Below are 26,554 nucleotides of genomic sequence, written 5' to 3' on the forward strand. Positions count from 1 at the left end.
TATTTCTCACATAATTTCCTTCTATTTCTGTGTTTTCTCCTTGGAATTCCTATTAGTCAAACACTGAAACTCCTGGATGTGCCACTAAAAAATTTTAAATATTATTCTTCCCCTATTTTCTTTTTTTAAAAATAAATTTTTTATTGGTGTTCAATTTGCCAACATATAGAATAACACCCAGTGCTCATCCCATCAAGTGCCCCCCTCAGTGCCCGTCACCCAATCACCTCCTCTACGCACAGAGTGGTCCATATCTTGCATAGGAGATATCATGTGAATAAATAAAAGTGATAGCTAGCTAAGGCCTCCTGGCTGCTGCCTGCCATCCAGCCATCAAGCTAGCATTCAGATCCCCCACACTGCTTAGGCCACAAATATATATATATATATATATATTTTTTTTTTTTTAAATACTTATTTTAAAAGACCCTGAGGTAAGACTGTATATTTCAATCCAACAAAATTTTCCTGGGTCTCAGCCATTCCACAGCAGCTTCATGCTAAGGCAAATGGAAGCCTACCAAGTGCAGAGGCAGAGTCAAGGCTTTCAGCCTGGCCTGGCCCACAGCAGCAACCTCCGGTACTCTCCCTAACTGTGTATCTAAAGATCCACAATTTGAGCAACATCTCCAAAATGTATGGGCAACAAATGAAATATTCTGGCTCCTCCTAGGAGATGAGAATGATGTATGGCCTAAAGATGGTTCCAGAAACAAACTGGTTTTCTAGTCTCTAGAAGCGTGAGCCTTACATTGTGACAAACACCAAGCAACCTATTTAAATCAGTCCTCTTTTAAAGAATATTGCACAACTCAAACAGTGCAATCTAAAAAGTATTTTGGTAGCACGGGAGATCACTTGGTAGGTTCTCATGGACTAGCATCTTCTATCCCCCAAAAGAAATAAGCCACCGGAGCTTGCATTTTAGCACCCTTCTAGGGCTCTCCTGTACTTGGAAACTCAAGTATGGCACCACTGTGTCTGGAGCACCAAGAAAGGTTAACTTGGCACTATGATTACAGCAAGGTGATGCTTTGGCAACCCAATTGGTTGAGTATTTTTACAGAAGAGTTAGAAAAACATATGATTTCAAAGATTAATTCAGATTTGCATCACTTTAGAGGCGAGGCAATCTTACTTTTAGCTTAAAAACATAACCCAGGAGTGAGAAAACACTGGCAGTACGGCTCAAATGAGAAAAAATTCATACCTCCCATTGGTGTTAGCCTGATAGTAAATGTCGAGAGATGTTTTTCCTGTTGTCAAGCCAACATGTGCCATAATGGGCATGCATGGATCTCCCGGACCCAAACTTTACAAAGCCTTAACTGCTGCCACGTCTGTCATCTATCACACCCTTCACTCCAGCACTAGCACATCTTTTCAAAGCACCCTCTCCTCCACCTTTGGCTCTGCTCATCTGCGTGGTTACAGCCTGTTATGTAACTGCCACTTATCAAGAACTAAAATGCTGAACTGCTGTGTATTTCTTAAATTATGCAAAGCTTGACCTTATTGCTAGGAAATACCTGGTGTATTTTCATTGTCTTCAGGGGTCCAGGCAGCATTTTGAAGAGCTATTACTACCTTATTAGTCATTTCTCTGATCTGCACTCAAGCAACAAGAAAGGAATTGGTAACTCTTAAGGGTGATAACTGTGTTGAGCCATGAATCGTGCCTTTAGAGTCTCATTATTTCATCAGAGTTCCTATGAAACAATGATAATAACTGCAATCTCTTACTGAACACTTACTATGTGCCAAACACTGCTTCAAGTGCTTTACATGCACTTTTTATCCTCATTACCATCCTGTAAGGTAAGAATTATTTTTTATTTTCATAATCTAATAATTTTTTAAATCACTTTTATTCCCACTCTCTAGATGAGGAAACAGGAAAAGGATGTCAAAGGTCATACTACTAGAAATGGTAGAACTGAGATACAAACCCAGGGAGGCAGTATGCTTAGTGCCTTGCCCTAATGACTATACAGACTGCCTTTCCATCTTGGCATACTGGCCCAGGGCTGCATGTGCTGGGATTTGGAGAGCTCTAGGTACATGTTTGGGTTTGGTTTACTTGGGTGTCCTGTGGCACAGATAGTTGGCAGGCTGCAGAGACTGGGCATCTGCACTTCAGAAGGTGCTCAGAAATGCTCAGCAAGTGGGGTGTTTCCAACAAGAATTCCACTACACTTGATATGTTGCCAAGGTGTGCCTTAGAGTATTTTGAAAAATAATTTGGGTCCTGGGGCCAAATAGCCAAGCATGTCAAGGGAGGGCAGCTGCTGGAGCCCAGGCCAGTTTGAGCCTGGGAAGGCATGCAAACTATAGCACAGAGCTGTTGCTATCCCACATTCTGGATAGGAATCTGGTTGTGGGTTAACCCAAACCTACTCCTGACATGGGAAGCTTCAGAAAAGCATGAGTGTCTATAGGGGCAATATCAAGGAACTCAAAACAGAAAGACACAAACTCTATTTCTTAAAGGGTAATCTGAGGATCATCTATATCAACGTCATGTGAAGAGTTGTCTCTGTTTGTTTTGTTTAATGAGGAAATTCAGTCCTACTGGATCCCTACTGGATCAGAGTTTCCCTTACTGGGCTTAGAATTAGAAGTCTGGAATTTTAGAAATCTTCCCAGGTAATTCTAATATACTCTAAAAATTGATAACCATTACTTTGGATCTCTGGGGCTTCATGTCCGGGTATGAGAGAAAAACTGTATTTTAAAAGCAAATTTCAATTCAACATGTAGTATTTAGGTCTGCAAATCACAGTTCTAGTCTCAGTTTTACTAACAGCTTGCTGGTTGACTACGGGGATGTCCCTTGGCCTCTCTGAATCTTAGGCTCCTCATCAGTAAGATCACAGGACTAGGTTACTCCTAGCTCCAAATCCTGGGCTTCCCCAAGTGTATCCAAGTATACTCAACACATCTAAGTGTTTATTGAAATGCAACTGGTGAGGTACTAAAAGGGGTGGTCAGATGAGTACCTAGAGGGCCAAACATGAGTCATTATGGACTGGAGTAAGGCAACATGCCTTCAAATGAGGGGATTCTGAAATGGGGTGGTCACCCTAACACGGCATCACAGTGAGGGGACAAAGACCCAGATGTGAGGATGTCAGAAAGTGAGCTGGGAGAGAAATAAAGCATATATAAGAAAAAGGAAATATTTGGAAATGAGCGTGGGGAAATAAGATGGTTCCATGTTAATGAAGCCCTTCAAAGTCTGGGGAGGGGATGTAGTATATGATGGAACCTACCAAGATAAGTGACAATGGAAAGTGGAGTTTGGGGAATATGACTGTGCTGGCTTAGGCAGGATAGGAAGGGTGGGAGAGGGGCTAGGGCAGGCCCCGAGGCTCAGCTAGGGAGAGAGATTTATGACCCAGAGACAGGCTTATTGTAGAGATGATGTGGCCTTGACCTGTATCTATGGCAATAGGAACAGGAGGGGAAGGACATGTCAATGGGAAAATCTCCAAGTCCCTGGGATTGTGGGTAATTCTTAGGGGTTTTTGTTTACTTGTTTTTGCTTTTTGCTTATCTGTAGTTTCTGTCCTCTCTGTAGGGAGCAGATATTGCTCTGTGCTAAGAAAAAGAAACATACAGTTCAGCATTTCCTCTGGGAATCCAGCAGACAAAGCTCCTACCCCTTTGCAGCTCAGCCCTTCCTCTTGTCAGCTCACTTCTCTTTAGAATCCCCTTTCTCATACTGTTTGCTCACACATTTGCACCCCTTTGTTCCTGCCTCATGTCCCTTTACTAAGAGGCTTCTACAGAGCATTCCTTCTTTTCTGGATGATTCCTCTCAGGGCAAGCCAGGAAACTCCCTCTCTCTTGCAGTGGCTCTAGACCAGGCCTCTCCCAACTTTCTTCATCAAGCTTTCTCTGAGGAATTAGCCTTCTTTCTGGCCTGGAACCCAAACTCTTGGTATTTGCCTCAAAAACTTCTTTTGCAGAATTCCCATCACCACTCTGGGGAAATGCTCCCATTCACAACTAAGATCACCGAAACTCCTGGCATCACAACTCTTACTTTCCCCAACTTCCACAACCATTTCTGATACTCTATGGCCACCTAGCCAACTTGTGTACCTTGAAACATGTCAAACTCTGAAACCCTACTTTGACCATGAACACCTGTCCTCTGGCTTCTTGGATGTCCATATTTCAACTCAATGTCCAGTCCTTAGCACTCTTTCTAATTCACTTTCCTCCCAAGCATCCTGGATTCCAAGGCCAATTAAGTATATTGCCCTCGTCAGTATCCTGAATTCTGTTTTCCTCCAAAGCTCTACTAAGCCTTCTGTACCACCATATAACCTGGCACCAATTATGCATTCTGCTTCAGAAGAAGTGCCGTTCTTCTGGGCCCTTTCAAAACCTTTGGTAGGACCCCAGTCAGCTTAGCTGCCCACACCCCATACCTCTCTCCTAAGGCCAACTCTATGAGAGAACTACTGTCCTCAAGACCCCTGTTCCACTCTTGGCAAATGTTCTTTCCTCCAATTTCACTAAGAAATTGGCAGCTATGAGTTGTGAATGTTCTTATCTCCCTTCTCTTTGGCTTTGAACTTCTTCATATCTCCAATCAACTTTTCCTCCCTTCTGAGAAGAAATGTCCTGCTCCTTTAAGGCTAACTTCTGTGTCTGAGTCCAGGATCTCCTGTCTTTCTAAGGGATTTACTCAACGGATTGTTCCTTCTTTCTTATAGCTTTGAGCTTTCCTTCCTTCCTGGCTGTTCTCCACCAGGCAAGAAAAATGCTTTGACACTCCCCTCCCCAACCACCCTCTCATCTTGTGACTGCCAAGCTCTTGAGAAAGTTTTGCTATTTTTGTAGAAATGATGCATGTTCATGCAAACATTTTAAACAATACAGAAGAGCAAAAAGAAAATAACTATTACCCAACATTCTACCACCCATAGATAACTGCTGTTAGAAATTTGGCGGCTGGGGTGCCTGGGTGGCTCAGTCAGTTCAGCATCTGGCTCTTGATTTTGGCTCAGGTCATGATCTCAGGGTTGTGGGATCAAGCACCAAGTGGGATGAGCGCTCAGTGGGGAATTGCTTGAGATTCTCTCTTCTTCCTCTCCCTCATGCACAAGCTCTCTCTCTCTAACAAATGAATAAATCTTAAAAAAATAAATTTGGTGACTATACTTCCAAATTATTTTCTTTGTATACATTCATATGTAAAAGTATGTATTTAACACAGAAGAGACTACAGTATACATACTCTTCTGTGATTTGCTTTTTTTTTTTTTTAAGATTTTATTTATTTATTCATGAGAGACACAGAGAGAGAGAGAGGCACAGACACAGGGAGAAGCAGGCTCCATGCTGGGAGTCTGATGTGGGACTCGATCCTGGATCTCCAGAATTACACCCTGGGCCAAAGGCGGCACTAAAATACTGAGCCACCCAGGCTGCCCTATGATTTGCTTTTTATAACCAATAATATTTCCCTAGCTCATTTCCATGTCAATGTCCTAAGTTTTGTAGCCATAAAAGTTAGTCTAGTGAATGTGACTAACATAATTACTTCCCTGTCCCATATTGAGTTTTCAGGTGTTTTCTGTTTGCTTGTTTGTTTTCTGCTGCTATAGATAACACTGTATTGAGTATTTTTGCATTTGTGAATTTATGGCAAATTCCTTTTTAAAAGTATTGTTAGATGAAATATACTCACATTTTGTTTGATATACACTATAAAACAGTCTTCCAGAAAGATGATATGAACTTCAACTCCCATCAATAGTTCTCATTTCCCTAAACCCTTCTAAACCCTGAGTTTTGTTGTGTTTAAAAATTTTACCCAATATCAAGAATGAAAAAGAGGAGAGGATTATGGATTCTATAGACATTAAAAAGAGGATAGTTTGAAAAACTTTGTTTTGAAAATGTAGATGAGATGGACAAATTCCTAGGAAAAAGGAACATGCCAAAACTTATATGAGAAGAAATGGAATATCTGAATAGTCCTACATCTATTAAGTAAATTAAATCTACATTTAAAAACTTCCCCACAAAGGAACTCCAGGATTCCTTCCCCACAAAGGAACTCAAAGGGATTCACCTATGTATTCTACTCAATTATTTAAAGAAAAAATAACACTAACTTTACACAAATTCTTTCAGAGAAAGAATAAAGAGAATAAAATTGTCCAATTTTTTTTTTTGAGGCCAGTATAACCTTGATACCAAAACCTCACAAGGACACTGAAAGAAAAGAAAACCACAGGCCAATCTCTTTTGGACATGATGATAAAGTTACAGGCACTGTTAATACTATAGTGGTTTATTTCCCGTTATCTTCGTAACCGAGAAAAATTCTCAATTTTAGTTAAGGGTCAATGAAAATTAAGAAGTTATATTTTTCACTAACCAAGTTGCTGGATTCTCTGAATTCTATTCATGGGCCATTTGGGGATCTGTGGACTCCAGGTTAAAAATCCCTTCACTGAAAAACCAGTGCTGGAGGCAGCCCAGGTGACTAGGAAACCAGTGCTCTAGTCCAAATGTTGATCCCACCAGTTCAAAGACTTAATGAGCGCCTCTATGCGAGGGATGCCACAGGTCTTCAAACACTTTTTCAGTTGATTTCTTTTAAGATGACTCCTTTTGATTTTGCATTTCACACATTTCTTTGTTCTCCTTCCAATATGATTTTACTTTGCTTAATATAAAGGACTTGACTAAACATTTCAGTTCCTTTATTCTCAAAATAAATTCCCATGATAACGGGGTAGAATTGGCAAATCTAGCAAATCATCTCTTTGATGCTACCCAAGCTATTTGACTACACATTTGTAAATAGAACATTTTAAGCCAGCATAGACTTTTACAGCCAGCACTCTACACAAAGCCAACCTGACTCCAGACCAAGCACTCACAACACCCTTTGAAAGGTCACCTGAGAGAAACATAATAGGACTGGGGCGTGACCTGGCTCCAACCTGCATATCTGGCATAGCCTGAGTTAGCACTGAGATCACAGAATCCCCTCTGGAAAGCTCAAGTTTTTTTGGATATCTTCCTGAACACTCTCCTATTGGGAAAAGAACCAATTAAATTCATTAACTGCTTCTTTACCATTCTTTGGAATTGATCTCTATGTAAAGGGGGCAATAATTTTCTAAATTTATCTTAATACTCAACCAAACTCCAGGATTAACATTTTTAATTATGAAGTATTTAAGCATAAGAGAAGTACAAAGAATAAATATAACCAACAACTATATATTAGGCTACCCAACTACCCAGCTCTAGCACCTCTTAAAATCTTGCTGTATTTGTCTCAAGAAATAATTCACAGAATACAAAACATTCAGTATACACCTAAAATTACTTATATAGCCTTCCTTGATTTCATTCCTTTTCCTCCCTCTTGGGAAATAACCACTATTACGAATTTGCTCATCATTCCAAAAGGATGTTTCTGTAGTTTTATAATATATACATGTATCCATACACTATAAACTATTTTTGCATGTTTTCGAATTTCTGTATGGTATCACACTGTAGCTAGTAGTTCCACATTATGGAACTTGCTTTTTCATTCAATGTTACATTTTAAAATTTTAGCCATGTTAACAGGTGTGGCTCCTGTTTATTCCTTTTAATTGCCTTATATGATTTCACTGTTGGCTTCCTGGGGCATCTGGCTGGCTCAGTTGATACAGCATGTGACTCTTGATCTTCAAGTACAGAGTTCAAGCCCCATGTTGGGTATAGAGCTTATATAAAAAAATTGGCTTCCCTTTGTTTCTAGTAGTTTCTAGAAAATGAGCACCTCTTCATGGAGCCTGCTTCTCCCTCTGCTGTGTCTCTGCCTCCCTCTCTCTCTCTCTCTGTGTGACTATCATAAAAAAAAAAAAATTAAAAAAAAAAAGAAAATGAGCACCTCTTAAGGGAGAACAAGGATTGTTACTTGTTCTGATGCTGCTAAGTTAAATCATCAGCAGGTGGAGGCAGCAATGTATTTCACTAGGTAGTTCTAAAGTATAATTAAGCCTTTTGCCTGGTCTGTGAAACAGCCAAATCTGATTCTCTGGCAATATCACAGAGCCTACAAAATCACTAAAATCTTTTGACAAACCCCTTTCTGTCTAAAACAGTTCACATGGATTCTGTGGTTTGCCCCTCAGAACTCTGACCAATACAATGAGATTCAAACATCTTTAAGAGCCTTTCTTAGCACTCTTTCTTTCCAAAACACCTCAAAACTCCACTTTTACCTAATTACACACCTAGAATGATAAGAGTGAAACCTATCACTTCTTTCAGAATTTTAGAGAAAAACTAGTAGATTCTTGGCCCTTACTTTAACTTCTCTCATTTCTTACTGTTCACAGTACACAAGTGAATATGAAGAGTGAAGAGTTAATAGTAAGACTTAAGGAAACAGAATTTGTTATATAAATAACAGAGCATGAATTGTAAGAAAATATGGCCTGTCAACTTGGGTGAGCCCTAGAACTTATCCTGTTAAATATGGTGCCTCTGGCAGAAGCAAGAAGCATCTTTTGGAAAAATATGGTTGCTGTTTTTCAGGATGTAAATTTTTTGAGCTTATGGTATTCTCCAAATATTACCTATGTTGTCTTTTAACAGAATCACACAGACTAGGTTTAACTTCTGGCTCCACTATTTGGTAGGTCTATATCTACATCATATAAGCAAGTTACTTAACCTCTCTGAAACTCTGTTTACACGGATATAAAATACAGATTATAATACCTACATCTAAAGGTTGTTCGAGGATGAAATGCATGTAAAGTACTTGGCATACAGTAGGCATAAAATAAATAATAGCTTCCATGGCACTTTGTATACCTTTTCTTAGAGCAATATGCTTGAACACCTCAAATATATGGGCAGGTCTCATTCATCTGTGCATCCAGGCACCTGGTATGTGTGAACAACTCATCATGAGTGATCAATAAATGTTTCTGAATAAAAGAATTAGAAATAATATGAATAGTAACAAGAAAAATGTTGATTAGACACGTACTTTGATATGCACTATATGTATACACACATATATTACACTGTTTAATCCTCATTATAATCCTATGAAGTATTAACTACTATAAAATCAAGGCTCAGAGAGATTAGGTAACTTGTCAAACTTCACACAACTCATAATGATGAAGCTGGAATTCAAACCGAAGCCTATGCCTTTGAATGTTACACTGTTTACTGCATCCTGCTCAGGCAGTACAAGGAGGTGTCAAGAGAAATTGATGCTTGAGCTGGATTTTAGAGGACTAAGAATCCATCAAGCACATAAGGGAAAAGTATCCCAGTAAGGTGAATCAGTACATGTACAATGGAGCAAAAAATCACAGCATGTATGGGCTTAGCAAGTAGCTCATTACAGTGTAGAAGAGGGGTCCCTAGATAGGACACTGTAAAGGCGGTCTAGGGTCAGTCCATGAAGGGGTTATAGGCTATGAAACATCATGTTCTTATCTTGGGGCCAATGGGGTATCACAGAGAAACAGCTTTAAGCAGGCAGTAGCATGATCAGAGCTGTGCTTTAGAAATTTACCTCAAGCAGCCTCACAGAGGAAGAACTGGTATGAGAGCCCAGATAGGGGGTAGAAAGATAGAAAAGGATTTTAGCCCTTTTCTTGAGTTATCCTATCTCTGAGACTCTGATCATCTCTATATCATTTTCTAAGTGGCATGTTAACATTAGTGGCCAACACAGCTGTGATCTCTATACAAACTGGGTCACACTTTCTGGTTGAAGACTTCGTTCTCTTTTTTTTTTTAAGATTTATTTATTTATTTATTCATGAGAGACACAGAGAGAAAGAGGCAGAGACACAGGCAGAGGGAGAAACAGGCTCCATGCAGGGAGCCTGACATGGGACTCAATCCTGGGACTCCAGGATCAGGCCCTGGGCTGAAGGCAGGTGCTAAACTACTGAGCCACCCAGGGATCCCTGAAGACTTCTTTCTTGGGAAAGTTTCACTTGTTTACTTACCTGGGGCTAAAAAAAGAAAAAAAAAATGAGGGTACCCAGTGAATGAGCTCAATCTGCCCTTTTGTTTCAGGTAGTATAAGTACTTCTCCCTGGCTCCTCCATCACAAACATCTGTGGATAGCCTGAAAGGTATCCCTCACAGGCTCTAGAGCCCAGGCCCTTTCTTCAGAGCTGGGGCTTCAGTACATTTCTCTGTTCCAGTGCTATTCTACTCCTTTGTTCTCTCAGACTCCATCAAAATAGTTCCTATTTTTATACTATTGTATAACTATGGGAGACTATATTTTAAACGAAAATGCTTATTTATCTTATATTTTTGTATTAGCTTTTTGCAGAAGGATACTCAAGATTAGAAGAAATTCTCAGACCCAAATTTAAATCTGAAAAAAAAGAGAAAGATATACCATACAAAATCTGTTTCAGTAAGTTCCTAAAAAAAGACGGGAGGAAGTCATAGGTTTTGTCTTTCAGAGCCCCCCTCACTGCAAAATGCAGAGTAAATCTTCCCTGCCAGATTGTAAAATGTCTTGGTCTTCTCTTCTGCTTAAATCATGACCAAAAATTTACTTCTGAGGGATGGCTGGTACCATATTAAGCTTAACACCACTTCACAATAAAGAGGTGATCAAGACTTGAGGAGAATTCAGAATCCAGAAATAGTCCTACATATATGTAGTCAATTGATTTTTAATAAAGGTTCAAAGGCAATACAATAGAGAAAGGGTGGTCTTTTCAATAAATGAGGTGGTAACAACTGCAACATCCATATACAAACAAATCTCAAGTTTTGCCCTTTAGAAGACATCAACACCTCACACCCATAGGGTAATTGCTATAAAAGACCAAAAATAACAAGTGTTGGCAAGAATGTGGAAAATTTTGAATCCTCATATACCTGATAGGAATGTAAAATGGTATAGCTGCTATGGTATACTGTATCACTGGTCCTCAGAAAATTAAACATAGAATTACCATATGATGCAGAAATTCCACTTTTGGATATGTACCTACTCACAACGACTAAAAGATGGAAGCAACCTAGTGTCCACTGACAAATGAATAAGTAAGCAAAATGTGGTGGGGCACCTGGGTGGCTCAGTGGTTGAGCATCTGCTTTTGGCTCAGGTTGTGATCCCGGGGTCCTGGTATCGAAGACCCTGCAGGGAGCCTGCTTCTGCCTGTATCTCTGCCTCTCTCTGTGTCTCTCATGAATAAGTAAGTAAATAAATAAAATCTTTAAAAAATAAATAAAATGTGCTATGCTTTATATACTATATATACATAAATTTATACAATATGTATAACATATACACTAGCTATAAAGCATATATACATACATATACAATACTGTTGACCCCTGAAAAACATAGGTTTTAACTGTATGAATCCACTTATACATGGATTTTTTTACAGTAATGTAAGGGTACTTTGTCTTCTTTATGATTTTCTCAATATTTTCTCTAACCTACTTTATTGTAAGAATACAGTATATAACAAATATACAAAACATGTGTTGTCTGTTCATGTTATTAGTAAGCTTTCCTGTCAAGAGCAGGCTATTAGCAATTTAAGTTGTGAAGTCAAAAGTTATATGAGATTTTCAACTACTTCAGGAGGTCAGTGCCCTTAACCTCTGAATTATTCAAAGGTCAATTGACTATATGTGATGGAATATTATACAGCCTTAAAAGGAAGGGAATTCTAACACATGCTACAACATAGATCAGCCTTGAGGACATTATAGTAAGAGAAACAAGGTGGCCATAAAAAGACAAATACTGCCTGACTCCACTTAGAAGAGGTACCCAGGATAGTCAAAATCAGAGACAGAAAGTAGAATGGTGGTTGCCAAGAACTAGGGAGAAGGGGAAAGGGGAGTTACTGTTTAATGGGTACAGAGTTTCAGTGTTGCAAGATGAAAAGAGTTCTGGAGGTGGATAGTGGCGATAGTTGCATAACAGTGTGAATATACTTAATACTACTGAATCGCACTCTTAAAAACGGTTAAGATGGTAACTTTTATGTTGTGTGTATTCCACAATTTTAAAAATTGGAAAATAAAAGATATTGCTAAGAGAATGAAAAGACAAACAAAGACTGAGAGAAAATACTTGGCAAAACATATTCAACAAAGAATGTATATCCAGAATATATGAAGAAACTTCTAACTCAATAAAAAGAAATGAAACCATCCACAGGGAGCCTGGATGGCTCAGTCAGTTAAGCATTCAACTCTAGATTTTGGCTCAGGTCAGGATCTCAAGTTCCTGGGATGGAGCCCTGGGCAGAGCCCCACATCAAACTCTATGCTCAGTGGGGCATCTGTTTGAGGTTTTTCTCTCTCCCTTTGCCTTTGCCCCTCCCTTCATTCACTTGTGTACTCTCGCTCTCAAATAAATAAATCTTAAAAAAAAAAAAAAGGAAATGAAACAATCCAATTTTCTAAAACTGGGCAACAATTTGAACCAACAACTTAGCACAGAATCTATTTACATGGCACACAAGCACATAAAAAGAATCAGAATCTCAGCACTACTGGTTGTTAGGGATGGCTACAATAAAAAACTGACAGTGCCAAGTGCCAACAAGGATGCAGAACAACTGGACTGTCATACACTGCTGATGGAAATGCAAAATGGTACTACCACTTTGGAAAATAAGTTTTTTATAAAGTACAACACACACTTTTAAACTGTTGTACTTCCATGCAAGTGAATGCTACCCAACAATAAATACAAACAAAGGAGGATACATGCAACCACCTGGATGAGTTTCAAAAGCATCAGGTTAAATGAAAAGCCAAACTCAAAAGGCTACATATTACACGATTCCATTTAGTATAATATGTCATTCCAGAAAAGGCAAAAAACAATAGGAGAGAGAACAGATCATTGTTGGCAGCTGAGCGTAGAGGGAGGATGGCTGCAATGGGGCCCAGGGAGGATTTTGAGACTGATGTTAATATTCTCTGCCTTGACTGTGGAGGTGGTTGTATAGCTGCCTGAGTTTGTCAACATTCACAGAAATTTGTAACCTTGGGTTACATGAAAAAGACTGATTTTTATTGTATGCAAATTTGCCTCAGTATAAAAGCAAACTAAAAAACATTTCAAAAAGAAGTCAGCCCTATGGCAGTGACATAGAGTAAACTGTGGAGCAGAAAAATTACTGCTCGCCAATAACTGTTTAAACATCTGACAGTTAATAAGCCATAAGCTACTCAAATTGCACACTTATTTGATGACGGCTATGAAATATGTTTGTTCTAACCAAAACCAAAATGAATGTGTTGAGCTGTTTCCTCAACAAGAAGAAAGAAAATATGGCTCTTACTGAAGTCTACGGAATTAAGGTCAATGGTTTCTGACTTGAACATAAGTGAGCCAAATCCTTAGAACAAATTTAATGATATTCTAAGCATGGTAGCTGAGTCTTGATCAGAATGCAGAAGATATTCTATACAACGTAAAGTACAGTATACATTCCTATTGGAACACTGACTTCTCTCTGGTACTTTCAAGCCATGTTAACAAGGTGGTGCAGTCTGTACTTCAAGATACCCTGAAATGTTTAAATGTTAAATACTAATTATGAAAAATTAGAATAGTATCAGTCATCAAATGTTAAGCCACTTCTCTTCAGTTTTTAAAATGCTTTAAGTACCAGGATCTAAAAACATTTTGGCAAATAGCCTTAATACAAATAATCACAAAGAAACCTTTCAGTTTTTAACTTGAAGCAGCTACTCAGAATCAAAATGAGCTATTACTTAGGTGATTACATAATCCTTAGCATCCATAAAGACCACTGTTTATTATGCCCTGGTTTCAGAGAACTATGCCACTAGTGTTTTCCGTCCTGATCCCAAATACAAAAATGTCCACATCCCAACCCAGTGCTACAAACAGTTCCTAAGCCTTTGCCCCATTATGTGATGTTATTTCAGAGCCATAAAGGCAAATATTTGTTTATTTTTATTTTAAATACAGCATAGAATATGCATCATCACTTTTTTGAAAATAGGAAAATATATATTAAAATATTAAAGGGAAGAAAACTATTTCAAGAAAGCAGATTTTAAAAAGAAAGGCCACTAAAAATACTGAATGTTGGGGTGCCTGGGTTAAGTGTCTGCCTCAGGTTATGAGCCCAAGTTCCTGGGATCAAATTCCGCATTGGTCTCCCTGTTCAGCAGGGAGTCTGCTTCTCCCCATTCCTCTAAGCACCCTTCCCCTCCCACTGCTCATGCTCTCTAATAAATAAATTAAATCTTAAAAAAAAAATGAAAATACTGCATGTTAAATGCCTAATAAATCAAGATTTAAGATCTGGAAAATAAGTTAAAAGGTATATATCATATCTTTAATATCACTCAAGAGACTCCTTACATTCCCTGACCTTGGCACCCAAACAGTACTGACAGAGCAAGTGAAAAACATGTATATTAAAAATATATATGTATATTTAAATCTAGAATCATTGGTGGCCAGAGTATTTCCTGACTTCTGCCAATTCCTAGCTGAAAAGACCCAGTAAACCCACTGGCACTGTCACGTATCCCACTTCCTCTACCCACAACATCACTAAAAGAGAAAAAGGCTTTTACCTCACTTCTGGGTATATATCCAAAGGAAACAAAATCACCATCTCAAAGAGACATCTGTCCCAGTCTCATGTTGATTGCAGCATTATTCACGATAGCCAAGACATGGAAACAACCTAAGAATCCATCAATAGAGGAATGGATAAAGATGTGGTATATGCCTATACAATGGAAGGTTATACAGCTATAAAAAAAGAAGGAAATCCTTCCCTTTGTAACAACATGGATGGACTTTGAGGGCATTAGCTAAGTGAAATAAGTCAGACAGACAAAGATAAATCCTGGATGATCTCACTCATATGAGGAATCCAAAAAAAAAAAAAAAAAAAAACCAAATTCATAGAAAAGGTAATCAGATTTGTGGTTGCCAGACACAAGGAGTCGGGGAGGGGGACTGGGTGAAGGTGATCATAAGGAACAAGCTTGTAAACTCCCAGTTACGAGATAAATAAGCACTGGAGATATATCATACAACACGATGACTATAGTTAACACTGCCGTACGGTATATTTCAAAGTTGCTAAAAGAGTAAATCCTAAAAGCTCTTACAAGAAAAAAAGGAAGTTTTCTGTTTTGTAACTACACAAGGTGAAGGATGTCACCTAAACTTATTATAGTAATCATTTCACAGTAGGTATGTACCTAAGTCATCATGCCACATAACTTAAGCTTAAATAGTATCAGATGTCAATTATACCTCAATAAAAAAATTGGAAGGTAGATAAGTAGATAAGTAAATACATACCTACCTACCTACCTCAGAATTAAACTTGAGGCTCAGTGGTCCCTCCTGAAAACCCAGTCCTGCCATTACAAGTGGGGCTACTCTCCAACCTGGACAGGCCAGTCAAGTGCACTGTAGTGCAAGTTTCTAAAGCCCTAAAACCTTCTTCCAGAGCAGCCTAGACTGAAAGCAGACTTTTCCAGTCACTGGCCAGCAAGCCATGTCCAGTGGTCATGAGTGCTAAATCCAGAGATACACTCCTTTGTGTTTAACCTATGAAGACATTTCTATATATTTAAATTGATGCTTTCTTGCTTGAAAAATAGTCAAAGCTATGAGTTTGAACATGCTTGCCAATCAAACAGAATATTAGATTAAAAATATATTTAAATCAGGATACTATGAACTCTGATCTAAAATTCTGGTGTTAAGACCAAAACTTATGAATGCATCTTTTTAAGATTATTTAAACAACAGTTGTCACTGAAGCCCTACTGATCTAGCCTTGATTTCATACTGAATTCATTACTATGTCTCTTTTTTAGGGGACAATCAAGATTCTCAAAGCACTAACTCACTTTGACTTTTACATTACACAATGTTGAAATAAGCCTTTAAAATGACAACTTTCCAACTGCAGTCTTCCTTAAAATACTAATTTGGATTAGTCTAAAAGCTAATCAGGGGACTTCTGCTTCCAGGTACATGGAGTAGACATATTTTCTTCTTATTCTTTCCAAATATAACTAAAAACCCTGGACACTGTTTACAAAATAAACAACAGAAGACTCTGAAAGGTGGAAAGAAGATAGACCAGCTAGAGACTTTGAGACTTGAAATGACATTGCAGTGATGTTTTCTTTTTTCTAACAGCCCAGACTTAGCTGAAGAAGCTGGATAAAGCTAACACCAACAGTTGTAGGCAAGAGTTCCCTCAAAAGACTATTCTTTTTTTTTTTTTTAAGATTTTTATTTATTTATTCATGAGAGACAGAGAGAGAGAGGCAGAGACACAGGCAGACGGAGAAGCAGGCTCCATGCAGCGAGCCTGATGTAGGACTCAATCCCGGGTCTTCAGGATCATGCCTTGGGCCCAAGGCAGGCACTAAACCGCTGAGCCACCCAGGGATCCCCAAAAGACTATTCTTTATAACCAAAGGATTGGAAAAGGGACAGCTTAGCAAGACAGAAAACTTTCAGATAATACTGCTCTACTGTAGCCAACTCCCCCCCCCACCACACACACACACACACACACACAAATTGTAGTCCCAACCTCACCCGTGCCAGTAAAATCTCATGGGTACCAAGAATTCCACCCTCATTAGGGTGTAAGGAGGCTGGGGTAGTGTCAGAGAAGGCCAAGTAGGGAGCAGGGACTTTAATCCCTGACCACTGGTAAAGAGCCCCAGCCCCCCTCCACCATCCCGCCTCCCAGAGGTGTCAGTGGAGACCACGTGGCCAGCTTGGACTTCCATCCCTACCTAGCAATACAGTATTCTTCGTCTCCCACTGGAGTGGTCAGAGGAGGCAAAGGAAGAGTCGGGGCTTTCCCATTACCCGGTGTTAATGAGACCACTCCCACTGCAGTTCAGTGGAGACCAGGTAGAAGCCAAAACTCCCTCCCTGCCCAGCAGGGTGTCAAAAGAGGCCAAGCAGAGATCCTGGACTTCTGTATCTATCTGGCATAATGAGACAGTACTCTTCCCTCTCTGCTGGAGCGGCTCAGAGAAAATCAAATAAAACAGAAGGTTTAAATAAGATCCAGAGTCTCATAACATAGTATGAAAATGTCCAGGTTTCAACTGTAATTCACTTATTAAACCAAGAACCAAAAATTCTCAAATTGAATGAAAAAGGACAATCAATAGATGCCAACACCAAGATGACAGATGTTTTACTTATCTGATAAAGATTTTAAAGCAGCTATTATAAAAGCAATTATAAACACTTTAAAACAAGTGAGGAAAATAGAAAGTCTCAGCAAAAAAAAAAAAAAATAGAAAGCCTCAGCAAAGAAATACAATACATAAAGAAAAACTAAATGGAAGATTTAGAACTAAAAAATACAAAACTGAAATAGAAGTTCAGGGGATGAAAAAAAAAAAAGTTCAGGGGATGAAAGATACATAGTAGCATGGAGGGAACCAGGAACAAACCAATGAACTTAAAGGCAGGACAAACAATAGGGATTATCCAATCTGGATTAATAGAAAAGAAAAAAGATAGCATTGATAAATCCGTGGACTATAGCAAAGGATTTAATATTTGTGTCATCAGAGTCCCAGAAGGAGAAGAGAAACAACAATGCTGAAAAAGTATTTCAGGAAATAATGACTGAAAACATCCCAAATTTGGCAAGAGACATGCTCTACAAATTCAATGAACTGAGTAAATTCCAAGCAGGATAAATCCAAAGAAACCCACACCAAGACATGTCATAACTAAACTTCTGAAGACTAAAGATGACACAGCCACTTTGGAAGACAGTTTGGCAGTTTCTTACAAAACTAAAAATATTCTTACTCTACTACACAGCAATGGTACCCCATGCTGTTTATCCAAATGAGTTGAAAAGTTGTGTCTCCAGGAAAACCTGCACCTAGATGTTTATAGCACTTTATTTGCAACTGTTAAAACCTGGAAGTAACGGAGATGTCCTTTAGTAGGCGAATGGACAAACTATGGTGTATCTGTACAATGGAATATTATTCTGCACTAGAAAGAAACGAGCTATGAAAAGCCATGGAGGAAGTTTAAATGCATATTGCTAAGTGAAAGAAGCCAATCTGAAAAGGCTACATACTATATGATTCCAACTATGTAACATTCTGTTAAAGGCAAAACTATGGAAACACTAAAAAGATCAGTAGTTGCCAGGGGTTGCAAGAAGGGAGGAATGAATAAATAGGACACGGAGGATTATTAGGGCAGTGAAGTTATTCTGTATGATATTCTAACGGTGGATACATGCCATTACACATTCGTCAAAACTCACAGAATGTAAAACACCAGGAATGAGCCATAATGGAAACTGTGGACTTGGGGTGATAACAATTGTGTCAGTGCAGATTCATAGATTATAGTAAATGTACCACTCTGGTGCAGGGTACTGATAGTGGGGGAAGGCTGTACCTGTATGGGGTCAGCGTTGTATGGGAACTCTAATTTCTACTCAATTTTGCTGTGAGCCTAAAACTGCTCTAAAAAATAGCCTATTTTTTAAAAAATACATTGAGCAGAGTGAAAATGTCACATCAGAATTCGTGGGACATTGCAAAAGTAGTGTTAAGACAAAAATTTGTAGCACTACAAATGTATACATTAGAAAAGTCTCAAATCAATAATCTAAGCTCTCATCCAAGAACTAAGAAAAAGAGCAAAATAAACCCAAATCGAGCAGAAGGAAGGAAATAATAAAGAACAGAAATCACTGAAGTTGAGGGTGCCTGGCTAGCTCAGTTGGTTAAGCATCTGCCTTTGGCTCAGATCATGATCTCAGGGTCCTGGGGCTGAGCCTCCCATTGGGCTCCTTGCTCAGTGGGGAGTCTGCTTCTCCTTCTTTCTCTCCCCCTCCCCTGCTCATGCTCTCTCTCAAATACATAAAGTCTTAAAAAAAAATTACTGAAGTTGAAGACATGAAAGCAATAGAGAAAATTAATGAATCAAAGAGCTGGTTCTTTATAAAGATCAAGAAAATTGAGAAACCTCTAGCAAGAACAAAAATTAACAATATCAAGAATGAAATATAATGTATCATTTCAAACCCTACAGGCATCAAACAGATAATATGGGAATAATACTATGAACAAATCTACATATAAATTTGACAACTTACATGAAATGGATTAAATCTTTAAAAAAAAAACACCTATAACTTAGCCAATATGAACAAGATAATTTGAATCGCTCTATAACTATTAAGGAAATTGAATTTGTAGTTAAAAATTCCCCCCAAAAGAAATCTTCAGACCCAGATGATTTCACTAGAAAATTAACACCTATTTTGCATAATCTCTTCCAAAAAAAAGAGAGAACATTTCCCAATTTATCTTGTGAGGCTGATGCCAAACCAGATTAAAGACAATGCAAAAAAAAGAAAACTATAGAACAATATCACTCATGTGAATATAGATGTAAAAATCCTTAACAACATATTAACAAATAGAATTCATCAATATAAAAAAGAATTATATACCTCAGAAAACCATGCAGTTTATTTTAGGGATGGAAGGCTGGTTCAATATTCAAAAATCCGTCAATATAATCTACCACATTAGCAGACTAAAAGACAAAAACTCACATGATCATATCAGTTGATGCACAAAAGTACATGACAAAATAACAACATCCACTCTTGGTAAAAGCTTTCAGAAAAAATAGAATACAGGGAAACTTCTTTAAACTGATAAAGATTTTCTACAAAAAATCTGTAGCTGGGGCACCTGAGTGGCTCAGTGATTGAGTGTCTGCCTTTAGCTCAGATAGTAGTGATCCCGGGGTCCTGGGATGGAGTCCCACATTGGGCTCTCTACAGGGATCCTGATTCTCCCTCTGCCTCTGTCTCTGCCTCTCTCTGTGTTTCTCATGAATAAATAAATAAATATGAAAAAAGGGGGGAAAAGAAAAACAACAGAACTAGAACTGCTACAATAACTTTTGAAAGAGAACAAAAATTGGAGGAATCAGTCTATCCGATTTCAAGACTTAATACATAGCTACGGAAATCAAGACTGCACAGTATAGGCAGAGGTCCTGATCTATGTACAGAGGTACATAGATCAGGAGAGCAAAATAAAGAACCCAGAAAGAAACCTATACAAACGTGCTAAACTGATTCTTGACAGAGATGCAAAAGAAATTCAAAAGAGGAAGGACAGACTTTCCAACAAATGTGGCTGAAGTAATTAGAGTCAGAGGCAAAAAACTGAACCTAAGTTTCTTACCTTACAAAAAAAATTTTAACTCAGAATGGACTTTTTTTTTTTTGCATCAGTGAAAATTCTTGCATATATACCTTTTGATGACGTATGAGGACATTTCTCTAGGAGAAAAACCCTGAAATAGAACTATACTTGAAGGAATCACCTATAGTGTTGATGGGCTGAACCAACACCTGTTCCCTTCCATGTTTAATCATCTCCTGCCTCCCACAACAAAGGCTGGAAAAGCTGGAAACTCACTTTGTTGCAGCTAGGGGTGGCCATGTGACCCAGTTCTAGCTAGGTAAACATCAGCAAAAGTTTGCTGAGCAGTTCCTAGGAATGTTTTTTGCTTTCCAGTAAAAGGGGTAGGCACGACTGGCACTGTCTCTTTTTTCTGCCCTGAAGGCGGCAGTGGTGTTTGGAGGGGAGGGGTGGCAGCCTTGTTACAACATGAAGGAAAGCCGAGAGGGTCATGGTGAGGTCAGTCCTGCTATCAATGAATTGCTGAAGGAAAATCAGCAGAAGCTTACCTCCAGACTATTTGTTGTTACATGAGAAAAAACTCCTATTGGTTTAAGCCATAGTATAAGCCTGGTTTTCTTTTACTTGCAGCCAAATAGGTTCCTAAACAATTCAGTACTAAATTACTCTCTAAAAAGTCTGTGTTTATTTTATTCTCTAACAAAAGTCTGTAAGAGTGTCCATTTCCCAAAACTTTTATTTACTTTGAATGTTATCAGTCATTTAAATGTTTAAACAAGCTGATGTATGCAACTATTTCACACGAAGTAGAGGATCATTTCCTACATTTATTGAACCGATTTCCTCTTCTATAACTTCTATAATTCCTTGTTCCTATCTCCCTTGTCCACTCTTCTAGTGGATCTTCTTACTAATTTATAAGAGTAAATTTCTTGAAAGCAAAGCACACTTAGCTGAACTTACCGGGAAATCTGTCTCTGCATCTTTATACTAGCAACCAAATCAAACACAATTAAGAAATACATCTTCCCTGACAGGCCAGGCTGACAGTGACAATCATGACAGTCATCTCTAAGTAGTGCACCACCATGTGGCAATGCGACAAGAAGTAATTCAACTCATGCAAAACACCATAGCCCAAGCTTATTAGTACTTTTTTTTTTTTTTAAAACAAATCTACACTTAAAAGAAATGTTTACAGAGTAGTGGCACACCAGGCAGAGTCCTTAATGTACATCATCTCATTTAACCCTCATATCAATTTGGGGAATATAAATAATAGTGAAAGGGAATATAAAGGAAGGGAGAAGAAATGTGTGGGAAATATCAGAAAGGGAGACAGAACATAAAGACTCCTAACTCTGGGAAACGATCTAGGGGTGGTGAGAGGGGAGGAGGGCGGGGGGTGGGGGTGAATGGGTGACGGGCACTGAGGGGGATGCTTGGCGGGATGAGCACTGGGTGTTATTCTGTATGTTGGTAAATTGAACACCAATAAAAAATTAATTTATTAAAAAAAAACAAATCCAAGAGCAGTATTTTTATTTGTTTCACAAAATAACTGATTAAAGTAATCATTCAAAACCAATAGTTTCTTTTCTACCACAAAAAGGTACAACATTCCAGGACCCATAAATAAAAACAAAAAGATTAAATGTTTACCTTAAATTTAACTATGTAAAATACATTGTGCCTATCTAAATATAGATCAACGCGCTTAAGCTAGAAACATTGCTGAACCTGTTTAATGGTTAAGGAATCTGAAGAAGCTGTTCCAAAGTTTGGCTCTCAAGTTTTTTGCCACATTGTAATTGACCTTTTTTTTTTTTTCCTATTTTTTAAAATGAAAAACTGAATTGAGCACTATAATAATGCTTCAGCAAGAGGAACCTACTAGCTAGCCACTCCATCCGAGAGCAGCAAGTATTCGTCTGATCAGTTAACAATCTGCCAACCTGACACTAGAAAATAAACAAAATAAGCTGTTAAAGATAATAAAAGGTCGTCATGAAAAGCAATGTGAAGAGGTTGAATAGAACAAGCATTTGAGTATTGAGTATTTGTACATGGTTTGGATTTTGGTTTGATTGACTCTACTTTAAAAAGTCTAGCAGCTAGAGGAACAGAGAAAGTTGGGGAAGATCCTACTCCTTGACTCAGGCCGGGGGCAGCAGGAGGGCTGAAACCCTGACAAATATTTCCTTGCTTTATGCCGCACCTCTCCTCACATGAGCTCTCGATTCTCTCTCTGGCAAAGCACCACACAAAGCGCTCAATCCGGAGTGTGGGAGAGCACAGACATCAAACCACCTTAGTGCCTCCCACTAAACCTTCCTCAAGAGGACACACCCAGCCCAGTGCTTGCAGGCCAGGGCCCCAAGAACTGACAGCTCCCAATGGCAGGAAGGCCAGGCTACCTATGTGTTGCCCACTTGGGCCCCAGGGAGGCATAAGAGATTCACCTGAAGCACCTTTTTTTTTGCATAATTTTTTAGCAGTTTTAAGGCACAGGAAAATGTCTGGGGGAGTTTGGTTTCTAATTCTACATAAAAGAAAACAAGTCTGCAGACACATAATGTTTACAGTCTACAAAAGTGCAAATGGGATGATAAAACCCCAATCTGACGGTACCTCTCACAGTTTCTTGCATTTTCCAATGGGCTTGCCTAGTAGTCCCTGCTTAGAAAGAGAGGGTCTTTTCTCCCACTCTACCCCCACCCCCTTCCTCAGAAAGGCTGCACACCTCACCCCTCTGGCCCAGCAAGGATAACACATGGAAAGAAATGTGATTCTTTGCCAAAGTTGGCTGTGGCCAGACGAGGCTGGATGAGGGGAGGGTGCCCTGGTGGGCTGCCCTGGACATCAGTCTAGGTGTTTGTGGGGCACACATAAAGAGAGGGAGGCAAGGCTTTAGTCACCGGAACAGACCAAGCCAGATTCTTTGGCCCTTCAAAACGTCAGGACAACTGACTAGAAGGACAGTAAGCAGGGCATATGAGAAAGGGGTATATCAAGTCTCAGAGAGGAGCAGAGACACAAAGAAAAAGAACAAGAAACAGAAGAGGGAGATGCAGTCAAATATGCTAAAATCAAACCATGCACTGCAGCACAGAGGGAAGAGACACACCTGGCACCCTAAGGGCTCCCTGAGTGCCTGTTAGAGGCGGGGCCCTAAAAGACTTGCAGGCACTCCCACCAGGCTGGTGTCATTGAGACAGTACAGTCCAAAAGGGGGTAGGCTTAGGTACTGCCCATCCCCCCTTTCCTCCCCCCAGCACTTGCACCACCAACTAAACACCCAGGCACACAGCCTCGATGGTGCACACATACATATGACACAGGCAGGCACACAGGCTTCAGTCCATGGACACAACGTATTCAGCCTGCCAGCCGGGTAGTGTAGGCACACGATGCACACACACAAACTCCCGTCAGGAGGGAACACACAAACCTTTCTGCAGGCTCACGCTCATGCAGATACACACATACCTACCCCACAGCCTCTTAGCTACATGCAAAACCTCTACAAAAGGTACATACAAAAACTCATGGCCTGGCAGAAAAACATGCACTCATAACCTCTCTGGTAGGTGCACACACACCCTCACAATCTCACTTGGCGTGTGCACACACACGCAAGTGCACACACACTCAGAATCCACCAGGCACACACTCACCACCTGTCAGGTGCTTAGCATACTCAGCACCTCTCTGGGAGACGCACACCCCCCTTGACCTCTCAGTCTCATGCACACACAGCACCTACCAGGGCGCACACACACGCTCACAACTTCTCCGGCGGCCGAGCGCAAACCCAAACTCGCAGGCCGTCAGGGTCACCGCCGCCAGGTCCCAGCCCGGCCCGGCCCGCGGGCGCACCCCTCCCCCAGGCCCGTGCGGGCGCGCCAAGGCCAACTCCAGCGGCGGCGCGGGGAGTGCGCCGCGCCCGCCCCCGCCCCCGCCCCCGCGCCCGCGCCCGCCCCCGCTCACCTTTCTCGCTGGCGCCCCGCGCGCGGCCCTCGTCCTCCTTGGGGTTGGTCACCTGGGTGATGATGGCCGGGCCGTCCATGGGTGCGCGGCGCGGCGGCCGCCCGCGGGCCCGGCCCCCCGCAAGCCAGGCGCGCGGGGGCGCGGCGCGGGGGGCGCGCGGGGCCGCGGGCCGGGGGGGCGCTCGCCGCCGCCGCCGCCGCCGCCGCCGCCGCCGCCGCCTGGGCGCGCCCGCCGCCCGGCCCCGCGCTCAGGGAGAGGCGGCCCGGGCCCGCGCCCCAGCTCCCTCCGCCGCCGCCGCTGGGCTGGAGCGGCCGCCGCCTCGTCACCATGAACCCCGGAGCCGCGCCCGGGAGAGCCGCGCACGGAGAGGCGGAGCGGGAGGCCGGGCGCCGCGGGAAGCGGGAGCGGCCGAGGGGGAAGGAGAAGGAGCGAGCGCCGAGCGAGGGCGGGAAGGAGGGAGGGAGCGAGGGAAGGAGGAGGGCGGGCGGGTGGGTGTGTCCCGGCCCGGGGACCGGCCTCCGCCGCCGCCGCCCGCCAGCCCCGGGGGGGGGGAGGGTGCGCGGGGAGACGGAGGGGCGAGCGGGGCCTCGAGGAGCGCGCGTGCGGGGGCGCGGGGGAGGCTCGGGCGGACGAGCGGGGCGCAGGAGGCCGGGAGGGCTCGGGCCGCGGATGCCGGGGGCGCGGGCGGGGGCGGGGCGGGGGGCGGAGTCTGGCGGGCGCGGGGCCGAGCGGGGCCGAGCGGGGGCCCGCGGGCGTGCAGGCGGGGTTCGGAGGCCCGAGGAGGGTCGCTCGGCCGCGGGGGTGGGCTTGGGCGCCGAGACAGGAGGTGGCCCCGCGAGGGGGCCTGGGGGGGATGCCGGGACCGAGCAGCCGCGGACGGAGGCGGTCGGGCGGAGCGGGCCTCGGGCACCCGTGCGGGGCGGCGGGCGGCCGGAGGGGGCGGCGCGGTCGGGGCTGGGGCTTCGCGTCCGCCGTGGGCCCGAGAGCCTGCGAGCCGGGCGGCGGGGCCTCGAGGACCACCCTGCTGGCACGTGGGGTGTCGGCGTCCAGGGGGCCTGAGCAACGGGCATTTCCGGTGCTCCGCAGCCGGGGTGGGGGCGGGGGCGGGGGCGGGGGCGGGCGGGGCTGGGCAGGGGCCGGGCTGCTGAAGGACCGCCAGCCGCGGGCAGGCCCGGAGCGACGGCCAGAGCGCGTGCATGACGGGAAAGGGCCCCTCGCTCAGCCTGGGAGGGTCGGAGCCCTCGCGCGCTCGCGCCGCGGCGTTCCAACTTGGAAGCTCCAGCGACCGCCCTGGACGCCAGGGGGCGGGGCGGGGGCGGGGCGGCGGGGCCGGGGCGGGGCGGCGGGGCCGGGGCGGGGCCGGGGCAGCACTCGCGCGCGCTCTCCACCGATCAGACGGGTTGGCGAGGCTGAGGGGGCGGGCTGCCGCCTGGAGCGCGCCGGCTCCCTGCACGGGGTTGCGCGCGCACTTCGGGCCTCGTAGGCACGTTCAGCCCCGAGGAGACTTAGGTGACCTAGTCGGTCCCTTCTCGCGCCTTCAAGTCTCCTGGAGCCCGGAGCCGGTTGTAGCTAGGTCGCGTGCTCAACCGGGAGAACCGGCGAACCTCTCCAAAGTTTAAAGTACAATCCCGGAGAAGCCCTCAGGCCGGGGGCAGCCCGCAGACCTCACCTGTTTCCGCGCCAGGTGGAGCGCAGGGAGGGTCCCGCTGCGGGAGACAGCCCAGGGACCGACCGGGCTCCCGAGGCCAAGCAGGTGGGAACTGCTACAAATAGAGTCGGGCAGGCCCCACCGCCCGCAAACCCAAGGCCTCAGGTGACATCCTGGCTCTGTGCGTGTGGTTGGGTCCTAGTGCCAGGTGACTGGATGTGTGTTCATGCTTGAGTACCTGCTCTTCTAACGGCACCTTTGGGACCCCCAGTGATTGCCTGAGGTGGCCGAGACGTGAAGATTTAAGTGAAGTGCCCTTCTGGTTAGGAAGGCAAGCCCTAGAGTATGTGGCCCAGGCTCTAGGAGATGCTCTAACCCTCCCAAGTGCAGACCAGATTAGGGCCCCAGCGCCTCCAGGACTACACTTGTCCCTACTTCTAATGATCTTCACGTTTGTTAGGAGGGCATGGCCAGCTCAGGGCCTGGTAAACTAAAATGTCCTCTGGATTCAACTTTTTGAAAACTACAGAATTCTAAGGGGTCAGAGGGACCTTCCAGAGAAAGCTGTGCAGTGAGACATGGTTCTCTTACAGTTCTTAGTATATAACCACACAAATTAGTATCCCCGCTGCCTCCTTGATGCGGCATCCCATTAGCCAGGGCAAGGTGATG

The 26,554-nt window shown here is 42.7% G+C and overlaps 1 protein-coding gene across 4 annotated transcripts in view; it reads right to left on the reverse strand.

Moving 5' to 3' along the window:
* CTDSPL (CTD small phosphatase like) overlaps nt 1–24,369 on the reverse strand; it is a 114,938-nt gene extending 90,569 nt beyond the window's left edge. For all 4 annotated transcript variants that reach the window (XM_077865820.1, XM_077865818.1, XM_077865819.1 and 1 more), the window contains exon 1: nt 24,235–24,369. In XM_077865820.1, the coding sequence (XP_077721946.1) occupies nt 24,235–24,313 (79 nt within the window). In that variant the 5' untranslated portion in view covers nt 24,314–24,369. The remainder of the gene's footprint in view (nt 1–24,234) is intronic.
* Between the last annotated feature and the right edge of the window lie 2,185 nt (nt 24,370–26,554).

Source organism: Canis aureus, chromosome 22 (genome assembly GCF_053574225.1).
Source record: "Canis aureus isolate CA01 chromosome 22, VMU_Caureus_v.1.0, whole genome shotgun sequence".
Taxonomy (NCBI): Eukaryota; Metazoa; Chordata; class Mammalia; order Carnivora; family Canidae; genus Canis; species Canis aureus.